The sequence below is a fragment of the Sus scrofa genome, chromosome 7, assembly GCF_000003025.6.
Source record: "Sus scrofa isolate TJ Tabasco breed Duroc chromosome 7, Sscrofa11.1, whole genome shotgun sequence".
Taxonomy (NCBI): Eukaryota; Metazoa; Chordata; class Mammalia; order Artiodactyla; family Suidae; genus Sus; species Sus scrofa.
The window spans coordinates 58,550,069-58,577,894 of NC_010449.5; the positions used below are offsets into that span (position 1 = coordinate 58,550,069).

The following is a 27,826-nucleotide window of genomic DNA, read 5'->3' on the forward strand; positions in this document are numbered from 1 at the left end:
GAACCTCACAGAGGTGTGTGAACTTTGGCCACAGACCCCCTTGACACACTCTACCTATATGCCCCACAGCCTATGTTGAGGCTCCACATGGGGCCACATGAAGACACATGACACAGCAGGACACAGAGGGCCAAATGTTCCCCTTTATTATGGTTCACTCAGTTATCACAGACAGATACATTGGCTCAGCAGATCAACTGCCAGATGGAGAATGGTCTGTGTCTCCCAGAAACAAAGAAGGGCAATGGGCACCAGCAGAACGCAAAAGCAGGTCACTGGCTGGCCACAGATCTGAGGATTCTCGGGGCCTTCCTCCACCCTCATGCCAGGCCATCCAGCAGAGATGAATCTGTGCCCAGCCCCACTTCTCATATTGGTTCCCTTCCCAGGAAAATGCATAGTTGCCAGGAGATGCAGCATCCCAGAACCTGGACAAGCTGGGCTGCCCACAGGTAGCAGGTTTTCCCAAGGGCAGAACCAGATCATGGCCATATAGGTCTGAGCCAGGAAAGAGGAAAGGCAGGTAGGACAGGAAATTGATTGGAGAGAGCATCCAACATTTCAAGGATGCTGGGCTGGCAGCTGGACCACAGGACTCTTGGAGCTACCAAAGAGACTGAGATAAAGGTAGCCAGAGGTCTGGGCTAGGGAAGAAGAAAGGGGAGGAAGAACCTAGACCTAGGGTCTCTTTTTAGGTACCTGGGGCTGTGCTTTCCAGAGAGAGAGTGGTAGTGAGTAAAGAGTCAATCACACTCTGACCATTAGGAAGAGAACTTCCCAGAGGCCCTGGCTCCCTGTATAAGAAAACAAAGTATCTGGAGCTCAAAGTTCAGGATGGCACCTGGAAATCCAGGTGTTGTGTTCTAAGCTGGAGCCACCCAAAGTGGCCAGGTAGTGTTTGGTTTTTCAAGCCAAGTAGCCCAGGTAGGAGGTGGGGGCAGTGAGTGAGAAATGAGCAGTTGCTCCTTGCATGAGATCCCACTCCCCTCCAGGTCTCTGAAAGAGCCAGTGCCTCTACCAGCAATATTCTCACAATGCCTGGAATAGAACAGCCCCATAGGCCTGCAATCACTGTCCTGGGAGGGAAAGGAAGTTCTGACAGGGGGAGGAAGGGCCAAGAACCAAGTCTGGTAGGCAGAGGGGAGCAAGGGATCTTGATCTGATTTAAAAAAAGAGAAAAAAAAAAAAAGAAAAACAAGAGCCAGAGTGCCTCCCCTCCCACCCCACCTAACCTGAAATCCCATTGCCATCATTGTCCTTGCATGTAGGATTGGGCCTGGCTTCTTCCTGGGCCTTGAGCTCAAGTGCCCAGAACTGCCCTATGACGAAGAGAAAGCTGGGGTCAAGGGACACATGATCCCCTCCCACAGGGCCCTGCCTGCCTTCTCCTCTGATCTTCCCTCCCAGCCCAGCCCTCTGAGCCTGTCCTTTCTATCAAACCCAAACAGAACAGCGATTGCTTCCAGAAAACCACTGGTCATTTAGAGACACCTAGCACCTGCCTAGTGGCCTTGGGCCAACCAGACATCACCCAGGAACCAGTAATTATTTATATACCCTCTGCTCCAGCAGTATTTTTACATCTGAAAATTGCCTAGACACTATTTAGCTCTTCAGGGAAGGCAGTGGAATCTGCCCTCATGAATGGCAGATGCCACCTAGTACACAGTAGGCAGAGGGTAGGAGAATCAGGCCAAAGCAGCCAAGAGTATGGGGAGGGACACAGGCAGAGGAGCTCAAGGGGGCTCTGGGAAGGGGAGGGGAAGGCAAGGCCGGGAAGAGAGGATCCTGCCTTGCATTTCCATTCCCTGGGAGTCAGGTACTGCACCTCCAGCTCTGTGCCCTTCCACATCAGGGCTAAGACTCAGTTCCCATCTGCTTCCTTGATCTAGGAATGGTCTCAGTCTCAGGAGCAGATACAACTGGGACACTCAGCCTTGGAGAGACAAAGAAAAGCTACATGGGGAAGAGAGAGACCTGGGTGGGAGAAGAGACCTTAGGAATCTGACAGCAGGAAAGGAGAACAGGGGAAGGAGGTTAGGGTGGGGAAAGCCAGACAGGAAGGAGCAAGGGAAGATCCCCTGCAGGTCCCCACCCTTCCACCTACCAGCCCCATGAGTACTAAATATTGTTGCTTCCCAGTAAGACCAAAAGTGGAAACAGTTTCAGCTCATAACCCTTGGGAGTGGCCAGGCTTTCTGCTATGGGCGAAGGTCAGAGGGGGCAGCCTGGTGGAGGATGGGGGGCTGGTTTAGTTCTAAACACACATCTAGCACCACAACAACAGAGACCTCCACTACACACTATTCACAAGGGAACAAAGACACAACTACCACTGCACGGGACAGGTCCACGTGCAGCCCACAGCTCTCAGAGTGCTGAGAGCAGAATCCAAAGGGTGTGGCGGCGGGGTGGGGGAGGGGGAGAATATACATATACATATATATATATATATATAACTCTGATTCTTTGTACAAAGTCAGGAAGGAGAAAAAGGGAAGGGGGAACCCTGCTTGGTCACCACAACAGACCGTGTGGCTTGAGCCCCTGTCCCACAGGCCCCTAGCCAGCTCCCAGTAGGCTCAGTTGGTTCACATCTCATTGGAGTACGTGTAGTTGGGGGTGGTGGAATACTGAGTCTGCGGCTGGTTCATGGCACCCTGCGCCGCCCCCATGGCTGCATTCTGAGCTGCCTGCTGCACGTGTGGGTTCTTCCACGCCCCCGTGGTCCACTCCTCCTGAGCTTTGCTGAAACTCCCCCCACTGCCTCGGTAGAATTTATGAACCTGCAGCAAGAGGAGCACAAAGAAGCGTTAATCAAAGGGAAGAAGCAGCCCACCCAGGAAAGACATGGGAGCCAGAAACAAGTCACTGCAAAAGCCAATCCTCCCTCCCACCCATTCCCTATGCACGGGGAGCAGAGTCCACCAAAGCCGTTCCAAAGTGAATCCCTTAGAAGACCTCTGGGTCTTCCTATAACTTGGAAGACGGGTTGTTACCAACCACAGTCCCTTCCCAATGCCACCCTCTGACCCTTGAGGTGACCACATACCATGCTGAGGGCAATGAAGGAAAAGACAGCCATAACTGTGAACATGATGGTGGGAATAAGCATCACCACTGCTGAGCCAACATTCGTTCCGAAGAAGGAGATGGTGGCAATCCAGCCGCTGCAGAAAGAGGACAGCTGTGGGGCTGCCTGGCAGGGTGAGGGGTATCCAGGAGCCACCCCACTACAGGTGAGGGACCATCTCATTGTCACAGGGAGAGACCATATCATTGGATGCAAAGGCCCTGTGTCAGGGGCTCATGAAGAACCCTTGGCTCAGGAAACAAGCTCCTGAGACATAAAGCTTCCTTCCCTCAGGTTATCTCACGATGCTGGTTCTCCTTCCCCTCTGATGCTATGGCCATATCTACTAAACTATCTTGGATTCTTTTACACTTCCAATAACTCATGGTGTCCCCAGAGGATAGGCAGCTTAGCACACCAGAAGTAGCAATGGACACATCCCAGGGCCACCCATGACAGCCCTGGATCAGTCCGCAACACCCTAGTCTCTTACCAGACACCCCAGCCTGGGATGCCCACAGCCTGGATGATGCTGATGACCAGCTGGGCCATGAAGGTGAAGAAGAATGCCATGAAGCTGAAGGAGCTGTCAGTCCTGAAACAGAGGAGATGACTCCTGTCACCTGGGCAGACGGCCAGGGCTTCCCTGCCTTCAAGATGTCCAAGCCTCTCCAAGTTTAAGTGAGTACACAACGGACAGAAGACATTTAAAAGTCTTAATTGAAAGGCCAAAATGGGACAGCATTTACCCATGGATCACTGCAAGTTTCCACATGTGAGGCCTATGGGTACAACATTTCATAGGGAGAGATCTCATGAATGGACCACTCACTGGTACATGAATGGTTGGCCCCAATGGCACAGAAATAGCTGGGTCCATTGTGGCAGGAATAGATGACCATGGTCAAAGGGTTGGACAACCCTTCTGGCACCAAGACATCTAGTTCCACTGGTACATGGGTGGATGGTCCAATAAGACAGAAAGTGCCATTGGCATAAGAATGGACACCCTACTGGCACCAAGATTATACTCTAACTGGCACATAGATGGACAGATCTGACCAGCAAAGATATCTGAGGCCCCACTGGATGGATACTCCACTGGCACCACCAAGACAGACAGCCTTGTTGTCCCATTGGCACAAAGACTTGAAAATCCCATTTGACACAAAGTAGACCTCCACTGGCACCAAGAAAGCTAGTCCCACTGTTAGATGGGTGGGTAGTCCCTTTGGCACAGAGTTGGATGACCTCATTAAGCATATAAATAGTGTCAGTGGCACATGGATAGATACAGTTGATTTGGCACCAAAGCAGCTAGCCCCATGTTACAAGGATGGGCAGCTCCATCAAGATAGATGCCCTGGAGTTCCCGTCATGGCTCAGCAGTTAACGAATCTGACTAGCATCCATGAGGATGCAGGTTCAATACCTGGCCTTGCTCAGTGCATTAATGATCCAGTGTTGCCACGGGCTGTGGTGTAGTTGGCAGACTCAGCTAGGATCCTGCATTGCTGTGGCTGTGGTATAGGCCAGCAGTTCTACCTGTAATTCAACCCCTAGCCGGGGAACCTCCATATGCTGCAGGTGTGGCCCTAAAAAGCAAAAAAAAAAGAGTGAGGAAAATATATAAAGAATAAACAGGGGAGATGGGCAAAGAGACAGGGTTAGGAGCTGGGGTTTAACATCAATCACTTACTTGAAGGCCTTGTAAATGGGCCGAAACCAGCAGACGTAGGAGCAGGGTGTGAAGAGGATGAGCCAGAGAAAGGCGAGGCCAAAGTTGGTGGCTCCCCCGCCTCCGATCAGCCACGCGAGACAGCCCACCAGGTTCACGGCCAGCGTGACGCTATTCACTGCAGACCCAGGAGTACATGCACACACAGAGACAGACACCAGACACACATACAGACACCAAGGCCCATGCAGAAATACACGAGCACCCAGACATGGACACACAAAGACATACCTCATCACAGACCCACAATCAAACACAGGCAATCAGCACAAGCACAGAAAGATGCAGATACACACAAACACACACACAAACCACACTTATACGGATTCAAACACACAGGCCACATCAGTGAATACACACACAGATACACAAGACATACATACACATACACACACAGAGGGAGTACAGAATGTAAGAAAGAAAACTAGGAGCTTAGACCAACCCCCTCCCTACACCCATTCCTGGGGATCTGAGAAATCTAGAGAACAAAGAGTCTCCAGAACAGGAACCTAGAGCCTCGGCCCAGCAAGCCCTTCTGCAGGGCCCCAAAGCCTCAGCGTGGCAGAAATGCTCTTCTCCTTATAAGAATGGCCTCAGCCCTTGACCCCCCCAGATCCACAGCAATTGTCAAATCCAAGGCACAGGAAACCCATCATCCATCTTCTCTTACAAGGTAGGGCAGGAAAAGGGGAAAGTAAAAGGCCTTGTGGAAACGTCTCTGTAAGCCATTTTACATCTGCCCTGCATTTCAATAGGGCAGCACCACTGGCTGGGATCTCAGTCTTTCTTTAATCCATTTCTTAGACAACTATCATGCCACCTCCTCCATTCTCCTTCTTTCACTTCTGCAGCCTTACTCAACTCCTATCCCTCCAACCTCCTGCAGACTTGGGCTGCTCTCATATGTCCCCAAGTACAAATCCCATCAACCAAACTAGAAGCTCCCCAAGAGCAAGACCCAGGCTCCCTCTCCTCTGTGTCCACATAATCTAGCTCAACCTCCAAATATCTGTATCACTGAGTCATAACCAGCAGGGACTTCGAGTCTCCTCATCTGATGCCAGCACCAACACATACCCAGGTCATCTGACATTAAGGATGCTCCCTTCCTCGAACATTAGACTGAGTCCCTTTAAGGTTCCACTAAGACTTGCTGAATAAACAAAGGAAGGAAGGCTTAATCTTGGCCTCAAACAGCCAGGCATCTATGGCCTTGGCTTCTGAATAGAATCCTTAAGCATCTCAAGGGTTATATATATTTCCTTGGGAGCAAAGCATCCGGCAGGCACCTGGTGAGGACTTAGGAAGATATTTATAGCTCTTAAATCCAGCTCCTGGATGAGATCTTCTCAGAGGCAGTGTTCCCAGAGCCCAGAGCTAGTGCTCCCCAAGTCTGGCCTGACAATGCTGTCACCTGTGCAGGTACACCCATCTCAGGCCCCCTCACAACAAGAATAATCATTTCTGTCAGTTGCAGCTGTGTTTCCTCCATCTCCCTTTATTCCCTCCAAATTTCCTAGAACCTTGGTGTTCTGATTTTTTTTTTTTTTGCTCTTTACATAGAACAGACATTAACTTCTTTTTATATTGGTTTACATCTCTCTTCCCAGCCCTACCTCTCTCCAGCTCATTTGACCTAATTCCTCTGCCATAATTATTCTACTACCTCTTTGGCACAAACATCCATTGACCTGGCTACTCTCTCTCTAGCCATCAGCTTTTTTCCATCTCTACTTCCCTCTTTATCCAGCTTTGATTTATAATCTATTCCATTCATTTTATTTTCTTTTTGCAGCCATGCCTACAGCATATGGAAGTTCCCAGGTTAGGAGCTGAACCAAAGCTGCAGCTGCAGGTCTAAGCCACAGTCCCAGAAATGCCAGAGCCAAGCTGCATTTGCAACCTATGCCATAGCTTGTGCCAAAGCCAGATCCTTAACCCACTGAGTGAGGCGAGAGATCGAAATCACATCCTCATGGAGACTACATTGGGTTCTTAACCCCATGAGCTACAATAGGAACTCCTTTTTTTTTTTTTTGGCCACACCCACCACATGTGGATGTTCCTGGGCCGGAGATTGAGCCCAAAACAGAGTAGTGACCAAGGCCACTGCAGTGACAACACTGGATCCTTAACCCACTGTGCCACAAAAGAACTCCCATTACACTCATTTTCTTATTCCCTTCCCTGCCTTTTCTTCTGGTCACACTCATGCTGGATGAACACATCTCCTATCTGTATGTGAACTGAATGTTGCTAGGAAAAAAACTAGCCCCATAGAGACTATAAATTCATGGCAGCCAACCTCAAGTGGACCCTGTGCATGACCCAGAAATCTTAGTGGTCATGTTTCTTTTGATAGGGTCCTCACCCTCTATCCACAAAGTGCTCTCATTCTAATCCCACTCTCCTCAAAGTTCTTATCCCCACTTCTACAGCATATATGACAGGAAAAAATGGGAGCCACCAGAAGCAACCTTCTCATTTTTTTTCCCAACATCTACAGACCTACACACTCCTGCCCCATCCCTTCCTTTTTTTGTGTTATATGGGGAAAACTCCCTTCTCCACCCAAAAGCCAAATTGGGACTCGGCACTGAGTCCATCTATTCTTTCTAGCATTTTATGAAGGACCCACTGCAAAGATGGCATTCCCCACCCCTTCCTGGTCCATCAATCATCTCCCCAGGTGAGCGCAACCCTGGCTCCAGGTGACATCACACGTGGCAGACCCTGGCTGGGGTCACACTGCAAGCATCTGGGGCTCCTTGGGACCAGTACTGCACAGGACAGCCAGCCTGCCTCCTTGCACATGCCTAAGAGGCACCTGTGACCAGCCTGAGTACAGCCAAGCCCCAGCTCCCTAAGATGACACTTTCCCCACCAACCTGCCACAGACCATCAGAAACTGGAGACTTTAAATTCTCAACCTCAAAATCTTAGAACATTAGAACTCTAGACTCTTAACAGAGCTACATGGGACCACAGCAATCACTGAGCCAATACCTTCTCCTACAAATGAGGAACCAGATACTTGAGAAGTGACCAGCAAGGCTTGCTCCAGTATTTCCTAATTCCCAGTTGAATAATCTTTCTGAGAAATCTTCCAGAGAAAGCAAGGAAAAATGAGGCTGTGAGAGAGGGGATTTCTCGCCAAACCCAGAATCCTGAGGCAGTCTCAAGAGGTTCCCTGGAAAACCACTCCAATGGGAAGGCGAAGGGAGAGGAAGAGTGAGCAATTACACCATGACAGACCCTACCCATGTGCTCTGTGTGAGGGCGACCGGAAGAGGCCTAGATGGGGGGTTGAGGGAAACTGAGGCCCAGCTGGGGAGCTGGCCCTGGAGAGGAGCCTGCAGGAGTCTGGCAGGAAAAGGCTCACTGGCCCATGCAGATACTACAAGCAGGGCTAAAGGACACTGGGCCTGGGGACACCCCATCCCAATGCCAGCACCCATCAGCCTTCCCCCTATCCCTCCCGCCAGCTCTGGCCCACCCCACGCCTACCCCACAGCACTCACACATCCAGAGGTAGTAGAGGCGCTTGGTCATGCTGAGATGCTGGGGAGGGATATCTGCCTCAAAGTCTTGGTAGAAACATGGCTTGAGCGGGATGAATTTGGGCAACGGTGGGAAGTTGTTCACTTTCTCTGTGGACAAGGCACATCACATAGTATCACCTTGAATGTTCCCCTCCCGACAATCCAATATGATCATTCTTTCCCCAGCCTGGGCTGCACTCTTGCCCCTGTGGCCATAGGCCACTTTGCTCTCCTCACCCAGGTGCCCCTGCTTCCTCGGGTCTCCCAAAATATCCCTGAGGCAGTGTCACTGTCTCTCAGAAGAATAAAAATAGTAAACACTGTCCATCAGGGGTGTGGCACCCTCTTCAGCAGGGAGGCCAGTTCTAGGCTGAGGAAGTGGGATGATGAGTCTGGAGACATGGGTTCCATCCTCTACTCCAACATTCATGCTCTTGGTGAGTCCCCTCCAGACCTCAGTTTATCCAGTGGGGTAGGTGTCAAACTAGAGAGTCCCTAAAGGTCCCTCCAGCTCTGAGCCTTTGGAAGCCATACAACTCAAAAACCAGAAGGAAAAGACCTCGGAACATTAGAGAGTATGGTGACAAGGTCTGAGCTGCTCAGTCAAATGGACAGTAGGACCAGGCATCAGGATGCTCTATCCTCAGGCCCCAAGGTCAGGGGCCTGACACAGGGCTAGAAAGTGAGGGTCTCAGACAGACAGGCCTCGGTGGGGAGCCAGGGGAAATCTGAGGGCAGGACAGAAAGAACCTGACTTCTAAAAACTAGGGAGCATAAAGGGACCCACCCTATGTTCACTGTCATTCCTACCCACATGGCCCACCCTCTCCTTACCTGCCATGATGGTACCAGCTGGCCCAGCAGCCTATCCACGGCTCTTTGCCCTAAACTGGAAAGAAAGAATGAGAGAAGGTTGAGGATCATGGCCTACCCAACCCAGTCCCTCTCTCAGCCCCAGCCAGGCTGGAAACTCCCTGAGGCAGGAGCCGTCTGACATTCCCGGAGGCAGCGCCCACCTCACAGAGCCACCATTCCACCAGCTACATCCTTCCGGGGACGCCCACCCTCTGCCTTCAGGCATAAAATCTACCTTCAGAAAAATCCCTTGACAGACCATTGTAAATCAACCACAATTAAAAAAAAGTTTTTAAAGAAAAAAGAAAAGAAAATCCCATCTGAGGGCAGGAAAGGAACCTGGGAGGGTAAGTCAAGTGACTGAGGTGTGAGGGGAACCTCTGAAAGGAGAAATTCTATTCTTGACCTTGAGCACAGCAGAGCCCTGGCCTCAGTCACAAGCTGGGCTCTCCTCCTGCCTTTGCCTTTGGTCATGTGTTCACTTCTTGAACATTTATAATCTGCCAGGCACTGGGGAGACAGCATGAATAAGACTGATGTGGTTCCTGCCCTTGGCATGAAACAGTCAATAAACTTTGCAGTGAACAAGACAGAAGGGAAGGATGGCTATAAAAACATCCACAGCATATATTAGGTGATCTCGTCTGGGGAGCCATGGAAATTAAATGTAAGTTGTAAGGGGAGAATACAGAGGAGTTGCCGGAGGCAGGGCAGCCTCCTGGGCAGAGGGGAAAGCAGGCACAGATACAGGAAAGAGCCTCACACTTTTACAAGAAAGAAAACCACTGTGGCCAAAGCAGAGAGTGCACGGGGATGTAGCAGGAGAGGAGGCTGGAGGGCTGAGGTGGGCAGCATATGATTCTTAAGGCACTTAGGCAAGGTGGAAGGAGCCCCGAAGTGGACTGGAAGCATGGCGGGGGGGGGGGGCATCATGAAGACTCCCTGAGTAGATGGTGGGGCTGTTTACTGAAAGCCCCATCATGGGAAGCAGCCCTGAGAAGATGCACAGGGTCCCAGGGGAAAAAAGCAGCTGTATTATGAGCATTCTGAGTCTGAGGTGCTGTGAGACCCCACCCCCCAGATACCCCACCCCCCTAGGGAGGGCTGCCTTGTAGGCTCTGGAAATATTTGAGTCAGGAGTTCAGCAGAAGGTCTACGTGGAGGCATGCACAAGATAATGGTAGGTGAGTTAAGGCTAAGGAAGTGAATGAGATCATTTTACTAGAACAGTAACTTTGGTAGATAGCTAAAGATATAATGAAAAAACAGAAAATGGTCTATGGCCAAACATTAAGGCAATGCAACACCTAAAAGTTTGGCAGAGATGTCTATGTTTATTTATTTTTGGCCACAGCATGCAGTGGCTTGATGTGGGATCTCAGTTCCCAGAGCAGGAATTGAACCTGGGCAACAGCAGTGAAAGAGCTGAGTCTTAACCACTAGACCACCTGGGAACTCCTGAGATTTCTATGTTTCAATCAAGTAAAACAAATCTATGGTGTTAGAAGGCAGGATAATATTACCCTTAAGGGAACACAAGCATCTGGGGTGCTGGTCTGTTCCTGGATCTGGGTGCGGGAGACACAGAGGTATTGATTTTGTGAAAATTCCTCAAGCATGTAATTACAATTTGTGTACTTTCCTAAGTGTTATATTTCAATTAAAAGTTTGCTTTAAAAGAAAAACAAACCCTCCTAGAGTTTCACTAAAATTCCTCTGGATCCAATTAAGTTTGACAATTATCACATTTGTGGTCCCTTTGTGATATAACATCAAATACAGATAGAAAAACCTAACAACATCCACCACAAATGGAAAAGACAGGCACAAGACACGCATGAAATGATCCTCTGACACAGCTACATTAATTGTGGCATTGTTTATAATACCAAAAAATTGGAAACAATTGGTTTGTCTATCAACAGGGGACTGCTTAAATAAATAGTATAATTAAATTTTAAAATACTGATATGGAAAGATCTCCACAATTACAAGTAGTTGAAAAACTGCAAGACATATCTTAGTTTACATAGTATGCTATCTTTCATAGTGAAGAAAAAAAGGAGAGGAAAGGAGACTAAAAATTTTTTTTGTCTCCAGAATCCTAGTTCATGTTATCTACCCACAAATAAGAAACAACAGATACAAGTTATTCAGCATGACGCTATTTTGCAATAATAAATGTTGGAAGCAACCTAAATGCAACCATTTGAGTAAACTACGGCACACCATTCAATGGAGTACTATATAGATGATCTCCAAAAGAATAAAGATGATCTCTACGAACTGCTACAGGATGACTTCCAGGACATACTGGGGTTTCGTTTGTTTTTGCTTTTTTACGGCTGCACCTGTAGCATATGGAAGTTCCCAGGCTAGGGGTCCAATCAGAGCTGCAGCTGCCAGCCTAAGCCACAGCCACAGCCACGCCAGATCCAAGCCACATCTGCAACCTACATCACTGCTCACAGCAATGCCCAATCCTCTAACCCACTGAGCAGGACCAGGGACCGAACCCAAATCCTGATGGACACTAGTCGGGTTCTTAACCTGCTGAGCCACAACAGGAACTCCTAGGACATACTGTTAAGTGAAAAAATAAAATAAAAAATTAAAACAAGTATGAATAGTACACTACTTTTAAGTAAAAAAAGGAGAAATAAGAATATGTGTGTAAGTTTGGTTGTTTTGGCAAGAAAAATAAAGGAAGAGTAAACAAGAAACTAATGAAATGGTCACCTAAATGATGGAAGGGCTAGTTGAGTAGTGAAACTTCTCGGGTTAAAGGCTTTTATATTCTTTCTACACACAATGTCTTACGTACTCAAAAAGCTTATACCAGAAAGAAATGAAAGCCTAGGAGTTCCTGCTGTGGCACAACAGGATTGGCAGCGTCTCTTCAGTGCCAGGATGCAGGTTCGGTCCCAGGCCCAGCACCATGTATTAAGGATCTAGTGTTGCTGCGGCTGCAGCATTGGTCACAACCAGGGCTCAGATCTTTTTTTTTTTTTTTTTTTTTTTTTTTGTCTTTTTTTGCTATTTCTTGGGCCACTCCCGCGGCATATGGAGGTTCCCAGGCTAGGGGTCTAATCGGAGCTGTGGCCACCAGCCTACGCCAGAGCCACAGCAACGCAGGATCCGAGCCACGTCTGCAACCTACACCACAGCTCACGGCAACACCGGATCGTTAACCCACTGAGCAAGGGCAGGGACCGAACCCGCAACCTCATGGTTCCTAGTCGGATTCGTTAACCACTGCGCCACGACGGGAACTCCAGGGCTCAGATCTAATCCCTGGCCTGGGAACTCCATGTGTCTCGAGGCAGCCAAAAAAGAAAAAGGAAAAAAAAAAAAAAAAAAAAAAAAAAAAAAGGCAGGAAATGAAAGTGTAAAATTGAAATAAACAAAAAGAAATGAAGCTGTTTGCACAGCAAATTGATAACACAATCACACAGGGAAAAAAAACTAGCCAAGTGACTTGATCTCAGCACTTTGTGTTCTTTTAGAGGGATATATCTCAAGAGCAAAAAACATGGTTCAAATCCGGATGCACTCTCCAAAAAAAAAAGCAAAATCAACTGGAAAGAAATGGGAAATTTTAGCAGGTTTACTGTTACTGTTGGTCCTAGTGTGGTGATTATGAACCTGTGTCACCTGTACTGCAGCAGAGAACATGGGAGTGAATGTGTTTATGTTGTTGCCACCTGGGTTCTCAATATTAGATATGGAGACAGAATATGGAACATAGAAAGGTAAGAAAGAGGAGTTCCCGTATGGCTCCATGGTAATGAACCCAGCTAGTATCCACGAGGACAGGGGTTCGATCCCTGGCCCCACTTGGTGGGTTAAGGATCCAGTGTTGCCACAAGCTGTGGTGTAGGTCGCAGACAAGGCTTGGAACTGGCATTGCTGTGGCTGTGGTGTAGGCCAGCAGCTGCAGCTCCGATTCAACCCCTAGCCTGGGAACTTCCATAGGACACAGGTACAGCCTAAAAAAAAAAGAAAGGTAAGAAAGAGTCCTGTGATGTTGAATTTCAATTGGAGACATCAATATGAACTCATGACTTTGAAAATATGTGGCCCATCCCAAGCCAAGACAAGGAAATGCAACATTAGCCTAGAACATCTTGTGATGCCAGAAACAAGCAGGAATTCAATTAATTAGAGTATGTCAAAAGGACACCAGTTTGAAGGGGCTACCACCAGCCAAATTTAGGATAATTAAGAGCATCAAAAATAATGGCAGTAACACCTATAAATGTAATAAAATTCATTAAGTAATTTTAAAAAATAATGGCAGTAATATAACATACTGAGTTTAGAAAATAATCCATGGGTCCAAAGTGACATCTTATTTTTAAAGGGAAGGGAGAAGGAAGAAAGAAAGCTCTTTTTGCAGGAGAATGCTACCTATGAATGTAGGAGTGACAGAATTAGAAAATCTCCTAATTTTGCAATCATGAATGTAATAGCTGATACAGATAATGATCATCAATAACTGCTAAATCTTTAAGAGAGTCAGAACCTCAAAAATGACTTACTAATTACAAAAGAGGGGAGTTCCCGTCGCGGCTCATCAGAAACGAATCCGTGAAAAAAGTTCTTTTTTTCACTGTGAAGAAAGCTGACAGGCCACCTTAACGAGATGATCAAATTCTGGCCCCTCAGTGTGAGGCACCCAGAGGAGTACAGCATCACCTAGGTAGTATTTCTGCCCAAAATGTTTAACGTGTTTCTAATCATAAGAAACAATCAGGAGTTCCTGTTGTGGCTCAGCAAGTAAAGAACCAGAATAGTATCCATGAGGATGTGAGTTTGATCCCTGGCCTCGATCAATGGGTTAGGTATCTGGTGCTGCCGAGAGCTGTGGCATAGGTCATGGATGTGGCTTGGATCTGGCATTGCTGTGGCTGTGGCGAAGGCTGGTGGCTACAGCTCTGATTTGCCCTTAGCCTGGGAACTTCTGTATGCTGTGGGTGCACCTCCCCCCCAAAAAAAGAAAAAATCAGACAAATCCAAGTTATGGAGCATTCTATAAACTGGCCTGGAATGTAAAAAATGCCAACATGCTAAAAAATAAATAAATAAATAAAATTAAAAGATTCTTTAAAATAAAAGGGACTAAAGATACATGGCAACAAAAACTGATGTGTAAACATGACTGGATCCTAGTTCAAGAGGAAATCAATGGGATATCAGAGGAAACTTGAATACAGACCCTAGATAATATTTTGTGCCTATGTTACATTTCTTGGTAATGATAATGTTATTGAGGTCATGTAGGAAAATGCCCCTTTTCTTAGAAAATATGTGCTCAGGTACTTAGGGGTTAAGTGTCATGATGTCTGAAACAATCTTCGAATAGTTCAGAAAATAAATGATGGATGGACAGATACAGACAGAGTCAAAGCAAATGGCAAATGTTAACAATTGGTGAATCTGGGTGAAGTTATATGAGTGTCCCTTGTACTACTCTTTCAACTTTAAAGTTTTCAAAAGAAAAAGCTGGAGAAAAAAAAAAAGCTTAATGTCAGTATTATATTATAACACAGCAAATGAAAAGAATAAGCAAGTCCATGATGATACACAAAAGAAAAGGAGGAGGGAAAGAAAGTTCCTTTTTTTTTTTTTCTTTTTTTTTTTTTCCTCTTTTGATGGTCCTTCAGCATATGAAATTCCCGGGTGAGGGAGAAAAGTTCTAATATAGAAGGAATGACATAATTTTTTTAATTATCATTTTGCAACCCCTATGTCAGAACTGATACAGGCAAGAATTATCAACGGCTGCTAAAACCATTGGATGAAAGGTGACTGGGAAGAGCAGAGTCACAACACAAACTGAATGTCACCCTCAAATTATTTATTAATCACAAGAGAGAAAAGGTACTTCTATAATGAGAAGATCTGGCCAACCAAGTGACCAAACTTAGCATTTCTGATATCGAGATGAAAGGACATGATGTGCCTCATGATGATACACATAGAAGGACACAAGATCATCTATGCAGTATTGTTGCCAAAACGTTTAATCTGAAAATAACTATTAAAAATTCAATCGGGGAGTTCCCATCATGGCTCAGCAGAAACGAATATGACTAGTATCCATAAGGATGCAGGTTCAATCCCTGGCCTTGCTCAGTGGGTTAAGGATCCAGCATTGCCGTGAGCTGTGGTGTAGGTTGCAGACATGGCTTGGATCCCGAGTTGCTATGGCTCAGGTGTAGGCTGGCGGCTACAGCTCCGATTAGACCCCTAGCCTGGGAATCTCCATATGCCAAGGGAGTGGCCCTGGAAATGGCAAAAAGACACACACACACAAAAATTTCAATCGGGGAGTTCCCATCATGGCTCAGCAGAAACGAATATGACTAGTATCCATGAGAATGCAGGTTCAGTCCCTGGCCTCGCTCAGTGGGTTAAGGATCCGGCATTGCTGTGAGTTGTGCTGTAGGTCACAGATGCGGCTCGGATCTGTCATTGCTGTGGCTGTGGTGTAGACCGGCAGCTATAGCTCTGATTTGACCCCTAGCCTAGGAACCTCCATATGCCACAGTGTGACCCTTAAAAGACAAAAAATAAAAATAAAAATAAAAATATCAACAAAAAACAATCTGACAAATCTGGATTGTGGGAAATTCTCCAAGACAAAAGTTAATGTCATGAAAGATAAAAACTGGTAGAGGGACTCAACTAAATTAAAGGAGACTGAAGAGACATGCAACAAAATGCAATGAGTGATCCTTTAGCGGATCCCAGATTCTCTTTTTTTTTTTTTTTTTCTTTTTTGGCAGCACCACATGGAGTTTTGGGGCCAGGGATCAGATCCAAGCAACCAACTGCAACCTATGCCACAACCATGGCAATGCAGGATCCTTGAACCCACTGTGCCAGGCCAGGGAATTGAACCTGCATCCTAGTTGCTGCAGAGACACCACTGGTGCCACTGTGCCACAGCAGGAGCTCTGTGGAATTTTAAATCACAGCTATAAAAGACACTTTTAAGACAAGTAAGAAATGTGAATACAGACTAAATAGTAGATATCATTGCTCAATGTTAAATTTCTTACTTGTTATGGTTACATAGGAGATTATCTTTGTTCTTAGGAGCTACACACCCAAGTATTTAGAAATACAAAGTCTTGTCTGCTACTAACTTTTGAATGATTCTGAAAAAAAAAATTACAGACAGATAAAATACTGACAGATAAAGCAGATGTCACAAAATCTTAACAGCTGATGAATCTAGGTAAAGTATCGTAGTTCCTTGCACTGTTCTTCAAACTTTTTGTAACTTTGAAATTTTTCAAAATAAAAAGGGAAATAGACATACAGATGGCTAACAGGTACATGAAAAGATGCTCAACATCACTGATCATCAGGGCAATGCAGAGCAAAACCACAATGAGGTATCACTTCACACCTGTTAGAATGGCTATTATCAAAAAGATGAGATATGGAATTCCTGTCATGGCTCAGTAGAAACGAATCTGACTAGCAACCATGAGGACACAGGTTCTATCCCTGGCCTTGTTCGGGGGATTAAAGGATCTGGCATTGCTGCAGCTATGGTTCAGATTCAATCCCTGGCCCAGGAACCTCCATACGCCATGGGTGTGGTCATAAAAAAAAGAAAGAAAGATAACAAACATTGGAGGATGTGGAAAAAAATGGAACGTTTGTGCACTGTTGATGGGAATATAAATTGGTGCACTATGTAAAGCAGTATTGAGATTCCTTTCAAAAATTAAAAATAGAACTACCATAAGATCCAGCAATCCCATTTCTTGGTATTTATCCAAAAATAAAAACACTAACTTGAAAAGATATATGTACCCCCCACCAAGGTTCACTGTAGCATTGTAATAGCCAAGACATAGAAAGAATGAAAGTTTGCCATTTGTGATAAGATGGATCTGGAGGGCATTATGCTAAGTGAAATAGGTCAGACAGACAAAGACAAATACTGTATGATCTCACTTACAGGTGGAATCTAAAACAAAACAAAATTTAAATAAACAAAAGACCAAGTTCATTGATAGAGAACAAATTGGTGGTTCCCAGGGAATTCCCATCATGGCTCAGTGGTAACAAACTTGAGTAGCATCCATGAGGACACAGGTTCGATCCCTGGCCTCACTCAGTGGGTTGGGGATACAATGTTGCAGTGAGCTATGGTGTATGTGGCAGATGCAGCTCGGATCTCATGTTGCTGCAGCTGTGGTGTAGGCTGGAAACTACAGTTCAAATTGACCCCTAGCCTGGGAACTTCCGTACGTCTTCAGTGCAGCCCTAAAAAGACAAAAAAAAAAAAAAAAAAAAAAAAAAAAAAAAAAATTGGTGGTTCCCAGAGGCAGGGGCTGGGAATGTGAGGTAAAGCATGGTGACTATATTTAATAACACTGCACTGCATATTTGAAAGTTGTAAAGAGAGTAAATATTAAAAGTTCTCATCACAAGAAAAAAAAAAATGCCACAACTTATGCGGCAATGGATGTCAACTAGATTTATTGTGGTGATCATTTCACAATATATACAAGAATCATTATGTTGTACAAATATCTTTATGTTATATACCTGAAAGTAATATATATCAATTACACTTAATAAAAACGAATACTTTTAAGTTGGGAAAAAATATATATAGTTGCATCTGGTAATATATACACAAAGAATCTCTAGTAGGGGAGTTTCCGTTGTGGCACATCAGAATCCCACTAGTATTCTCGAGGATTCAGGTTCGATCCCTGGCCTCGCTGAGTGGGGTGAAGGATCCAGCATCACTGTAAGCTGCTGTATAGGTTGCAGACGCAGCTCAGATCCCGTGTTGCTGTGGCTGTGGTGTAGGCCAGCAGCAGTAGCTCAGATTCCAGCCCTAGCCTGGGAACTTCCATATGCTGCAGGTGCAGCCCTAAAAAGACAAAAAAAATCTCTAGTGGGACATCAAGAAAAAAATAATTGTGGTTCCTGGAGGACAGAAGAACTGAATCAATGTGGAATGGGAGGGAGGAAGAATTTTTACTATGTATCTTTATATCATCAAAGCCAAAACATTACCAGTTTGTTTGTTTTTTGTCTTTTTACCTTTTCTAGCGCCACTCCCATGGCATATGGAGGTTCCCAAGCTAGGGGTCTAATCAGGACTATAGCCGCCAACCTATGCCACAGCCATAGCAACACCAGATCCAAGCCACGTCTGCAACCTACACCACAGCTCGTGGCAACACCAGATCCTTACCCACTGAGTGAAGCCAGGGATTGAACCCGCAACCTCATGGTCCCTAGTAGGATTTGTTAACCACTGCGCCACGATGGGAACTCCCAAAACACTACCAGTTTTAAGGTAGATCATTATCTCATTTACCAAAAGAAAGAAAAAATACCACCAACTTACAATGATACGATGTCAAAATTTTAAAGACATAGACATTAAAATGTTTTCAGAAATACCAAAATGTTCATCTTAGAATTTATGAAATTTAGGACATCTTTTTGAATTATGAATCATGTAAATGCATTGCTCGTTTAAAAAAATAAATGAAAAGTCAGAAGAGGATGAGCGCTGTCTATAAAGAATAAGCAGGAGCATCTGATGAGGCAGGAGGAAAACCAGGAGAGCATGACGTCTCCAAAGCCAGGAGAAGAGAACAGACAAGTGTGGCAGATGCCACTGAGAGGTCCAGCATGAAAAAGGCTGGACTGCAAAATGGTGTCTTTTTTTTTGGTCTTTTTCCAGAGCCGCACCTGAGGCATATGGAGGGTCCCAGGCTAGAGGTCTAATCCGAGCTGTAGGCACCAGCCTACGACAGAGCCACAGCAATGCAGGATCCAAGACGCGTCTGCAACCTACACCACAGCTCACAGCAATGCCAGATCCTTAAACCACTGAGCAAGGCCAGGGATCAAACTCACAACTTCATGGGTCCCAGTCGGATTTGTTAACCACTGAGCCACGATAGTAACTCCTGAAAAATGTTCAATACACTCAGCAACAGCAAGTCACCTGTGACCCCCAGCAAGAACTACACTGATGGTGGTGGTAACTGGGAGGCAGGGGGAGTGCAGTGAGTAGCAGCTAAATTTATAGCTGAACTCATAAGCTGAGAGCAAATGCTGAAGAAGCCTGCCTTAGAAGAGAACAGAGATAGGGTACTACACGGGTGGGGTATGAAGTCCAGGGGGAACTATGGCTGAGGGATGTTTAAGTTGACAATAAGCTAGGGAAGTGAAAGATCCAGGGAAGAGTTGCAATCACAATAGGGGCAGAGGTTAATTGACAGAGCAAGTTCGCAAAAGGGGAAGAAGCAGGGGGTCCAGTGCAAGGAGGTATGAGAAGCCTCAATCCTAACAGGCAGAAAAAGAACATGATGCAAGCAGAGGGGAAAGGTTTGGGGCCTTGGAAAGGACAGTGAGAGTCCTACATGTCTGCTTTAATTTTCTCTATAATAAGAGGCAGGTTTGATTTGAAAGGGAGGAGGTAAGAGTAGAAAATGCAGCTAAGGCAATGGGCAATTACAACAGAGCCTGAGAAGGGCTCAGTACACGTATACAAAGCTGAAAGCAAGTCTACAAAGTGTGGGAACACAGAGGACCACCTCCCTAGTCCATCCTGGAGGAGCCAGGAAGGGCTTCATAGTAGAAGCGATGTCAGAGCTAAATACTGAAGGATGAATAAGAGCTGGCCAGAAGAAGAGAGAACCAGGAAAGCAATATGACGATCAGGAGAGCAATGGCATGGCATATTCAGGGAACAGAAAGAAGGAGAGCACAGATAAAGCCCAGTGTGGAAGGAGGGAATAAAGGACAAAAATAGGGCTGAAAGGTGGGAGGGTTCAGTCATCCCGGCCTTGAAGGCCATGGACAGGATTTGAGCTTTATCCTTGGCATCTTGACAGCCACTGAGAGACTCCTTTCTTCTTCTTTTAAAAAATATAACCTCTGGAGTTCAGGGTTAGAAAGTGCTGATCTGAACCTGGTCCATATCTTTCTGACCAAAACTTCACCCATGGTGGAAGGGACCACGTACCCAAATGGAGACACCACCAGTCAGTCCAGTGGGAGAGAAGGACACCTCTCAAACGCAACGATGGGGAAAAGAACTCCTGGAAGATCCTTGACTCAACTACTCAGATTAGGCAGCAGCCCCAAGACCTTTCTATTGAACTCCCTGAGCTGAGAGTAAGCCCAGATCCAGCCAGCCAAATTCTAGAAAATCCTCAAGAAACTGAAAGGCTGGCTGCTGGACTTGAAAGAAATTCTGATGTCTCATGGATTAGCCAGTGAGATGCCAGAGCCCCTTCAAGCTTCTGAACTCTGATACTGTCCCAATGGGAGCTTTGTCAAGAACATCCTAATTCATGGCCATAACTTGGACAAACCCAAGCTGGGCTCCCACTGCTGGGTACAGCCTTTAGGATTTCCTTTGGGGTCAGGGCCGCCAGAGGGCTGGACAGAGCTAACTATGGGGTTAGGCCCAGGGAGGGAGGAAACTTGGGGAGAGCTCATAGAGACATGCTTGGAGTCCATTGTGTCAAGGTGAAGAGGCAGAACTTCAGTTCCCTGGGAGCTCTGGACTTCCTATCAGACTCACACTGGCCTCCTTGTCTCAGAGCCGGGACCGCTGGGAGCTAGAGGCCCTCCTGGAAGCTAAAGGCCCTGGCCAGGAAAGAACATGCAAGGGGCACAGGATTATTTAGAGCTGGGAACCCTGAAGGGGCTGCCCGATGCTATGGATGAGCTCTTCAACTGCTGCTGACTTTACCACCACCTGGCTTTCCAGAACAAACTGTCCTTCATGCCAACCTGGGTGCCTGACATTTGTTGCTAGGACAGCCCCATTTGGCAGCCCAGAACTGTGACCAGGTGCTAGAGCGGTACCCTGGCCATTTAAAGGCCTTGTACCAAAGCGGGGTTGCCCAGGCTGCTCTTGGGAACCTGGACAAAGCAACTGCTGACCTCAAGAAGGTGCTGGCAGTAGACCCAAAAAAACAGGGCAGCCCAGGAGGAGCTGGGAAAGGTGATCATTCAGGGGAAGAAACAAGATGCAGGGCTGGCTCAGGGACTGTGCAAGATGTTTGGCCAATTTTAAGTTAAACCTTAAAGGAGAAAAAATATATAAGCAACATGAATAGACCTAGATATTATCATACTAAGTATGCCGGAGAAAAACAAATATCATATGATATCACTTATATGTGGAATCCAAAAAAATAATAATTTTTTAAAAGATACAAAGGAATTTATTTACAAAACAGAAACAGACCCACAGACATAGAAAATAAAATTTTGGTTGCCAAAAAGGAAAGGGATGGGGAGGGATAAATTAGGAGGTTGTGATTAACATATATATATGTCTATGCGTAAAATAGATAACCAACAAGGACCTACTGCAGTCCAGGGAACTATACTCAACACTTTGTAACAACCTATAAGGGAAAAGAATCTGAAAAAGACTAAATTACTGTGTTGTACACCTGAACTAACACATTATAATTCAACTATACCTCAAGTTAAAAAAAATTAAAAATAGGAGCTCCCCGGTGGCTCAGGTGGTTAAGGATCTGGTGTTGTCACCACTGTGGCTCGGGTCACTGCGGTAGCAAAAGTTCCATCCCTGGCCCCAGAACTTCTATATGCCGCAGGTGCAGCCAATAAAAAATAAATTAAGGAGTTCCTGTCATGGCTCAGTGGTTAATGAATATGACTAGGAACCATGAGGTTGCAGGTTCGATCCCTGGCCTCGCTCAATGGGTTAAGGATCCGCATTGCTGTGAGCAGTGGTGTAGGTCCCAGACGCGGCTCAGATCTGGCATTGCTGTGGCTATGGTGTAGGCCGGTGGCTACAGATCCAATTAGACTTCTAGCCTGGGAACTTCCATATGCCGTAGGTGTAGCCCTAGAAAAGACAAAAAAAAAAAAAAAAAAAAAAATTTTAAACACATTTAAATATATAGAAAAAATACATAAGCTCATTTTTTAAATAAAACGAAAATATGGGGGATTTTGTTGTTTCGTTTTGTTTTTTCTTCTTTTTAGGGCCACACCTGCAGCATATGAAGTTCCTGGGCTAGGGTTCAAATCAGCCTACACCACAACTCATGGCAACACCAGATCCTTATTAACCCATTAAGCAAGGCCAGGGATTGAACCTGCTTCCTCATGGATACTAGTCAGGTTCTTAACCCACTGAACCACAGTGGGAACTCTGAAAATATGTTGCTTTTTAGCTATGTATAAAAACACTTGCACTTTAAAAAAAAAAAAGTGCATAAAGTAGAAAATACAAGTTCTGGGAGTTCCCGTCGTGGCTCAGTGGTTAATGAATCCAACTAGGAACGATGAGGTAGCAGGTTGGATCCCTGGCCTTGCTCAGCAGGGGTTAAGGATCTGGCGTTGCCATGAGCTGTGGTGTAGGTCGCAGACTCGGCTCGGATCCAGCGTTGCTGTGGCTCTGGCGTAGGCTGGCAGCTACAGCTCCGATTAGACTCCTAGCCTGGGAACCTCCACATGCCGCGGGTGTGGCCCTAGAAAAGACAAAAAAAAAAGATTGTTTTATACATGCTGTTTTATATTATTGCTTTTTTCTACTCAATAATATCTCATGAAAATGTTTCATGTCAATGAATACAGGTTATCTCAATCTCTTTAATGATTGGCCAACCAGGTCAACAATGTCCATGGCCATGGAGTGGTCAGGCGTGACATGGGATGCTCGGCAATTAGGAGGTCACAGCTTGAGAGACTGGTGGGTAGAGGCCATCTGCCAAGAAATAAGGAAACATGAGGAGAAGAAGAGGGACAAGTCTAGCAGACTAAAAACCCAGTTGAGACTTTAATACAACACAGAGAATGTTAGTGTCAACAATAAAACACCACACACTAAGGGCTTAATAGTGATTTCTCCTGAGTGAAATTATAAGTTATTTGTTGTCTGTCTGTCTTTCTTTCTTGTCTTTTTAGGGCCACACCCAAGGCATATGGAGGTTCCCAGTCTGGGGATCAAATCAGAGCTACAGCTGCCAGCCTATGCCACAGCCACAGCAACACAGGATCTTAGCCATGTCGGCAACCTACACCACAGCTCACAGCAATGCCAGACCCCTGACCGACTGAGCGAGGCCAGGGATCGAACCTGCATCCTCAGGGATACTAGTCGAGTTAGTTAACCACTGAGCCACAACAAGAACTACTGTTGTCTTTCTTTAATCTTTATTTTTCAATATTTCTACAATGGTCATATATCAGTTTCTAGTGAGACAAAGCCATAGGTTTAAAACAGCAGCAGCTAGAGGAAGACACAGAGTTAGAAAAGTTTTTCCTAGGGGAGTTCCTGTCATGGCTCATTGGAAATGAATCTGACTAGTATCTGTGAAGACACAGGTTCAATCCCTGGCCTTGCTCAGTGGTTTAAGGAGCCAGCGTTGCCGGGAGATGTGGTGTAGGTCGCAGACTCGGCTGGGATCCAGCGTTGCTGTGGCTCTGGCATAGGCCAGTGGCTACAGTTCCAATTCGACCCCTAGCCTGGGAAACTCTATATGCCATAGGTGCGGCCCTAAAAAGACAAAAAAAGAAAAAGAAAAAGAAAGATTTTCCCAATAGGAGACTTGAGCATTTTTATAAGCTGGGACAAAGGTATTAAGGAAAACAGTAGAGTGACTGAAGATACAATAGAGGGGGTAACAGCTGATGGACAATGGTAGCTCAGGAATAGGAAGTGCCAGCATCCATAGCACAGAGTGGGTGCATTAGATTAGGAGCCCTCCCTCTACCGGGATTCAAGAAGTGGAGAAACATGGGTTGGTTCTAACTCCTACATAGATATTCCCCTCCCTCCCACAACCAACCCTCTCCATGAGTAAAAGTTTTCAGGATAATAGTCCAAGTTTGGAATACTCTCCCCACGAAACAGAATGGAGAGATGATGGGAAGAAGGAACGGGTTTCTAGAAGTAATGGAGGGTCAGCTGAGGCCCTCCATGGAAGCAGAACTAGACTGCCCTAATAATATGTGAAGGCCACCAGAAGTTTTCCACATTGTTTAAAAAATAAATAAATAAATAAAAGGGTTTTCACATTCTGAGCATAGAATACAGAATTGGGAGGGCCTGCTGCTGGGGTGGGATACACAGGCAAAGTGGCATGGTCACTGACGGCATGGGCCAGAGAATGATTAAAATCCCATACCATGGAGTCCAGGAAGGACACAGAAGGTGTCACTCGAGTGGAATAGAGAAAATGGAGGTGTTGGAGAACTTGAGGTCTCCTTGAGGTCCCAAAGTAGGTAAAGCAGAAATTGGACAGTGGTCAGAGAAGGAAACTGGAGTTTAAGATTTTGGAGGTGGCCACATGCCAATGATGACCAGACTCAGGTGTAGCTGGTAAAAAGGGTGGCATCACCTCTCATGAGATAATGGGATGTGGAACATGAGACTGAGTAGAGCACTAATGTCCTACAGGAAAACAAAGAGAAGATGTAGGGGGAGGGTGGCCAATAACTAGACTATAGGAGCTTCAAGGGAGACTCTAACCCTGGTTCCAACCTGACTCCTGTCTGGTCCCCAGGTTGTCACCCAAAGGTGTGCCCATGCTTATAGAGAAGTCAATGTAGCAAAGTACAGATGATGGGAAAGCCAGTGCTCAGAGCCAAAGCACAGGGCAAAGGTGCCTTGTTTGTACATGGTTAGCCCAGAGAGAATTGAGGCTCAGAGGGCTACGGGAATGGAAGGCTCTAGGCTCCTCTGCTCTTATTTCAGGGCTTAGCCTTTATACTTGTTTTGGGGGGGTGGGGGATGGGGGATGCAGCAATGATTAGCCTCTGCAAACCAAAGTTCTTAAACTGCAAAACGGGAGAAGTAGCAATTTACTCCTCAACTGAGAGTCTTTCATAATGTTGGGAGGCACTGGGGATGCTACATGTCCCCTCAAAGATGGAGGTCTAAGGAAGTACCTCCTTAGTTATCAATAAGACATCAAATACTAACTGAAATTTTGGTAAGGACTATAATTTATTCCATTTCTTACTATTAAGTTGAGAGGACAGAAGGTCCCACAGTAAAGAGAGCAAGGTCCATGGCAGAGCTAAGGGTGTCAGGTCTGCCTCAGATCAGACTAGTCTGACCTCACAGATTAGTTCCAGGGCTCCCTACTCACCAGGCCTCCATCCTTGCATAGAAATGGTCATTTTCTTCCTATGTGCCCAGAGCCTATCTGCTAAGCTGGAAGCTTTCCCCTTTTGCTCTATGTCTGGTCCTCTTATCCCATGCCCAGTCCCATATCCCCAGCTCTGATGTTCTAAAACTACGAATCACCCTCAGAAAACAGCACTCACCTGGCAGTGCAATATCACTGTCCTAATGATGACTCTTCAGTAGCCCCTACTAATCCTGTGCCTAGCAATCAAGGTCTTGTGTCAATCAGCTACAAACCTCCCACTCACTACCCTCTACCGCATGGCTGACCTGCTTCATGCAGATCATATCAAGCCATCTCCTCTGCTTCCAGTGACCATAAACCAGAGCCCTGTCAGTTCCTCTAAGTATTACTGTTTTCTCACATCCCACCTCTTCTGGGAAGCCTTTCCAGACATCCCTGCTGTGCCTCCCACTGCATTAATTCTGAACCAGTTATTGTGCACCAAGTGTCACTCACTCTCATCCAATCTCATCCTCATTCCCTCGTGGATAGGCTTCTAGGAGAGACCCAGCACAGGGCAGGGGACAGAGTACAGTTAATTGTGTTCTTACTTAAGACTTGGACACCCTCCCAAGGGGTGGGAGTGGAGCAACTGATGCCCTCCCCCAATTAGGCTAAGCTCACAGCTTCTGTCAACCCTGCTGTACCCCACTTCCTTAAGGAAACCTATAGAGGCTCCAGGCTGTCAGCAAGGAAGGAAGTGCAGCCAGTAGAGGAACTGCTATGGGGAGGGGGCAGGGACACAGAGAAGAAGGCTGAGGGAGCGGGGAGGAAAGGAAAAGGAAGAGGGAGAAGAACTGGGAGGGACGCTCTAAACTAGAACAAGCAGCTTCCTCAAGGGAGGTCAGTACTTAGTCCTATTATTTCATCCCTAGAGAAAGGTGCTGGCAAAGAGATACTCAGAGAGGGGAATCAATTTGTTCAGAGGTGGCCAGCCAGGGAAAGAGTTAAAGAAACAGGAACAAAGACCAAGATCCCCATCCAGAGCTCCCTTCCCAGGACCCTGCTGACTCTCCATGGGTTTGCTAGACCTAAGAAGATTCTTTTCCTGTGGCCCAATGACCAGAAACAGTCCTCTCTTAGCAACTCAAGCTCATCAAACCCAGATCAAATCTCAACTAACAAGATCTGTGCAGCCCCTAACAAAACCTCTCTGCCAGTCATGCCCCTGCAAGAACAATTTCCCTCTTTCAGAAGCTTGCCTCTTGGAAGCAGAACAGGTAGGGCACAGACTGCAAAATTCTCCATACTCTCCCACACCATGGGCACCATCACGTGGCTGGGCTCACAGGCCAGGCTCCCCAAAGCTATGCTTAGTTCCCACCTCTATGCCTTTGCCCAGACTGTTCCCCAGAAATCCCCTCTCTTATCCTTCCTCTCATCCAAATCTCACCTCCTCCAAGAAGCCTGGCTCTTGCCTCCCATTTTCCTTGTGTTCATGGCGTCCACGGGAAAAGTCGGCCTTGCCCTCCCTAAACACCTCATCCCGCAGTTGGGGCATTACCGGTTTGAACCGCCTGAGATAGCGAATTCTCACTCTATTTGGTTTTCTCAACCACTGGATCTGAAACTCCCAGAGGCAGAGACAGGGATGGGTTCCCAAACAGCTCACCCCCAGCCGCGTGACCGACTCCTGTCACTGTTAGAATAAGCTTCATCCAGCGTCCCCAACACACTATCCCAAACCCCTGCTGGACCCCTGGCTCAAGCCAATGCACCCACCCTATGAAATTCCGCGGCGGCTCAGACTAGCGGTCCAAAGGTCCGCTGTCTCGGGTTGGCAAAGGTTGAGGGGTAGGAAGTACAACCTGGGTCGACCTACAGGCGCCTCTTGTGAGGAAGGACCCAAAGAAGGTCACAGTCACCCTCCCTCCGGGCGCCCCCATCCCAGGCTGAGTGCGCCATCCCCAGGAGGTGGGAGCCTGTTTCCAGGGAACGCCAGGTGGGGCTGGGGTGGGGGTGGGATGGAGGGCCCAAGGCCCGGGCTCCAGATTCTAGGGGTCTTACGTCATCCAAGACTCGGGTTCCCTCTGCGGGAACCAGGAGTGGGATGATGGAGGTTAAGGGGCAGCCAGGGCGCTATTCCTCCGCCCCAAGCAGGGAAGGTCACTTCCACTCTCCACCTCTTCAGCTCCGCCTGCCCCCTGCAGCCAAAGGTGAGGTGTAGAGGTACAAAGCTGGATATGGGGTGACTCCCCTCTCGCCCTGAGCCCAACTTCCCTGCAAAGCCTTTCTCTGGGCCTTTAGGCCCGGTACTCACCCGCCGCTGCCGCTTGGCTGCCGAAAGGCCGCCGCGCTGTGTGCGCTAAACCCAGCGATGCGGCGCGGAGCCGGCCGCGAGCCGCTCCAGGGCTGGGGCGGGGTGCGTGCGCGCGCGAGCCTCAGGCAAGCTCCTCGCGCGCGCGCCCGCGCCGCCCCTGCCTGCAGCAGC

The 27,826-nt window shown here is 46.8% G+C and overlaps 1 protein-coding gene, 1 non-coding gene and 1 pseudogene across 7 annotated transcripts; 1 reads left to right on the top strand and 2 right to left on the bottom strand.

The window, feature by feature from the left end:
- Positions 122-27,826, bottom strand: SCAMP5 (secretory carrier membrane protein 5). 6 transcript variants are annotated; one of them, XM_001924572.4, is made up of 7 exons: positions 27,656-27,826; positions 9,188-9,242; positions 8,333-8,461; positions 4,773-4,929; positions 3,567-3,668; positions 3,053-3,170; positions 122-2,786 (listed from the first exon to the last, which is right to left on the bottom strand). In XM_001924572.4, the coding sequence occupies exons 2-7, from the start codon at positions 9,192-9,194 to the stop codon at positions 2,592-2,594; spliced, it is 708 nt and encodes a 235-aa protein (XP_001924607.1). In that variant the 5' UTR covers positions 9,195-9,242; positions 27,656-27,826; the 3' UTR covers positions 122-2,591. The 6 variants fall into 6 exon arrangements, with proteins under 6 accessions (XP_001924607.1, XP_020954700.1, XP_020954697.1 ...); XM_021099041.1 differs by having other exon boundaries at positions 4,773-5,127; positions 27,656-27,769; XM_021099038.1 differs by lacking the exon at positions 27,656-27,826 and adding an exon at positions 26,789-26,811.
- TRNAE-UUC lies at positions 10,591-10,662 on the bottom strand. Its single transcript has one exon. It is a non-coding gene; the product is annotated as a tRNA-Glu (tRNA).
- On the top strand, positions 19,080-21,426 carry LOC100736883 (annotated as a pseudogene).

Excerpts from the sequence above, each read along its gene's own strand:
- SCAMP5 (XM_001924572.4), bottom strand. Across the intron at positions 4,930-8,332 it reads CCTCTACTACCTCTGGATGT|TGAATAGCGTCACGCTGGCC; the intron begins GTGAGTGCTGTG and ends CTGGGTCTGCAG. Across the intron at positions 2,787-3,052 it reads CCTTCATTGCCCTCAGCATG|GTTCATAAATTCTACCGAGG; the intron begins GTATGTGGTCAC and ends CTCTTGCTGCAG.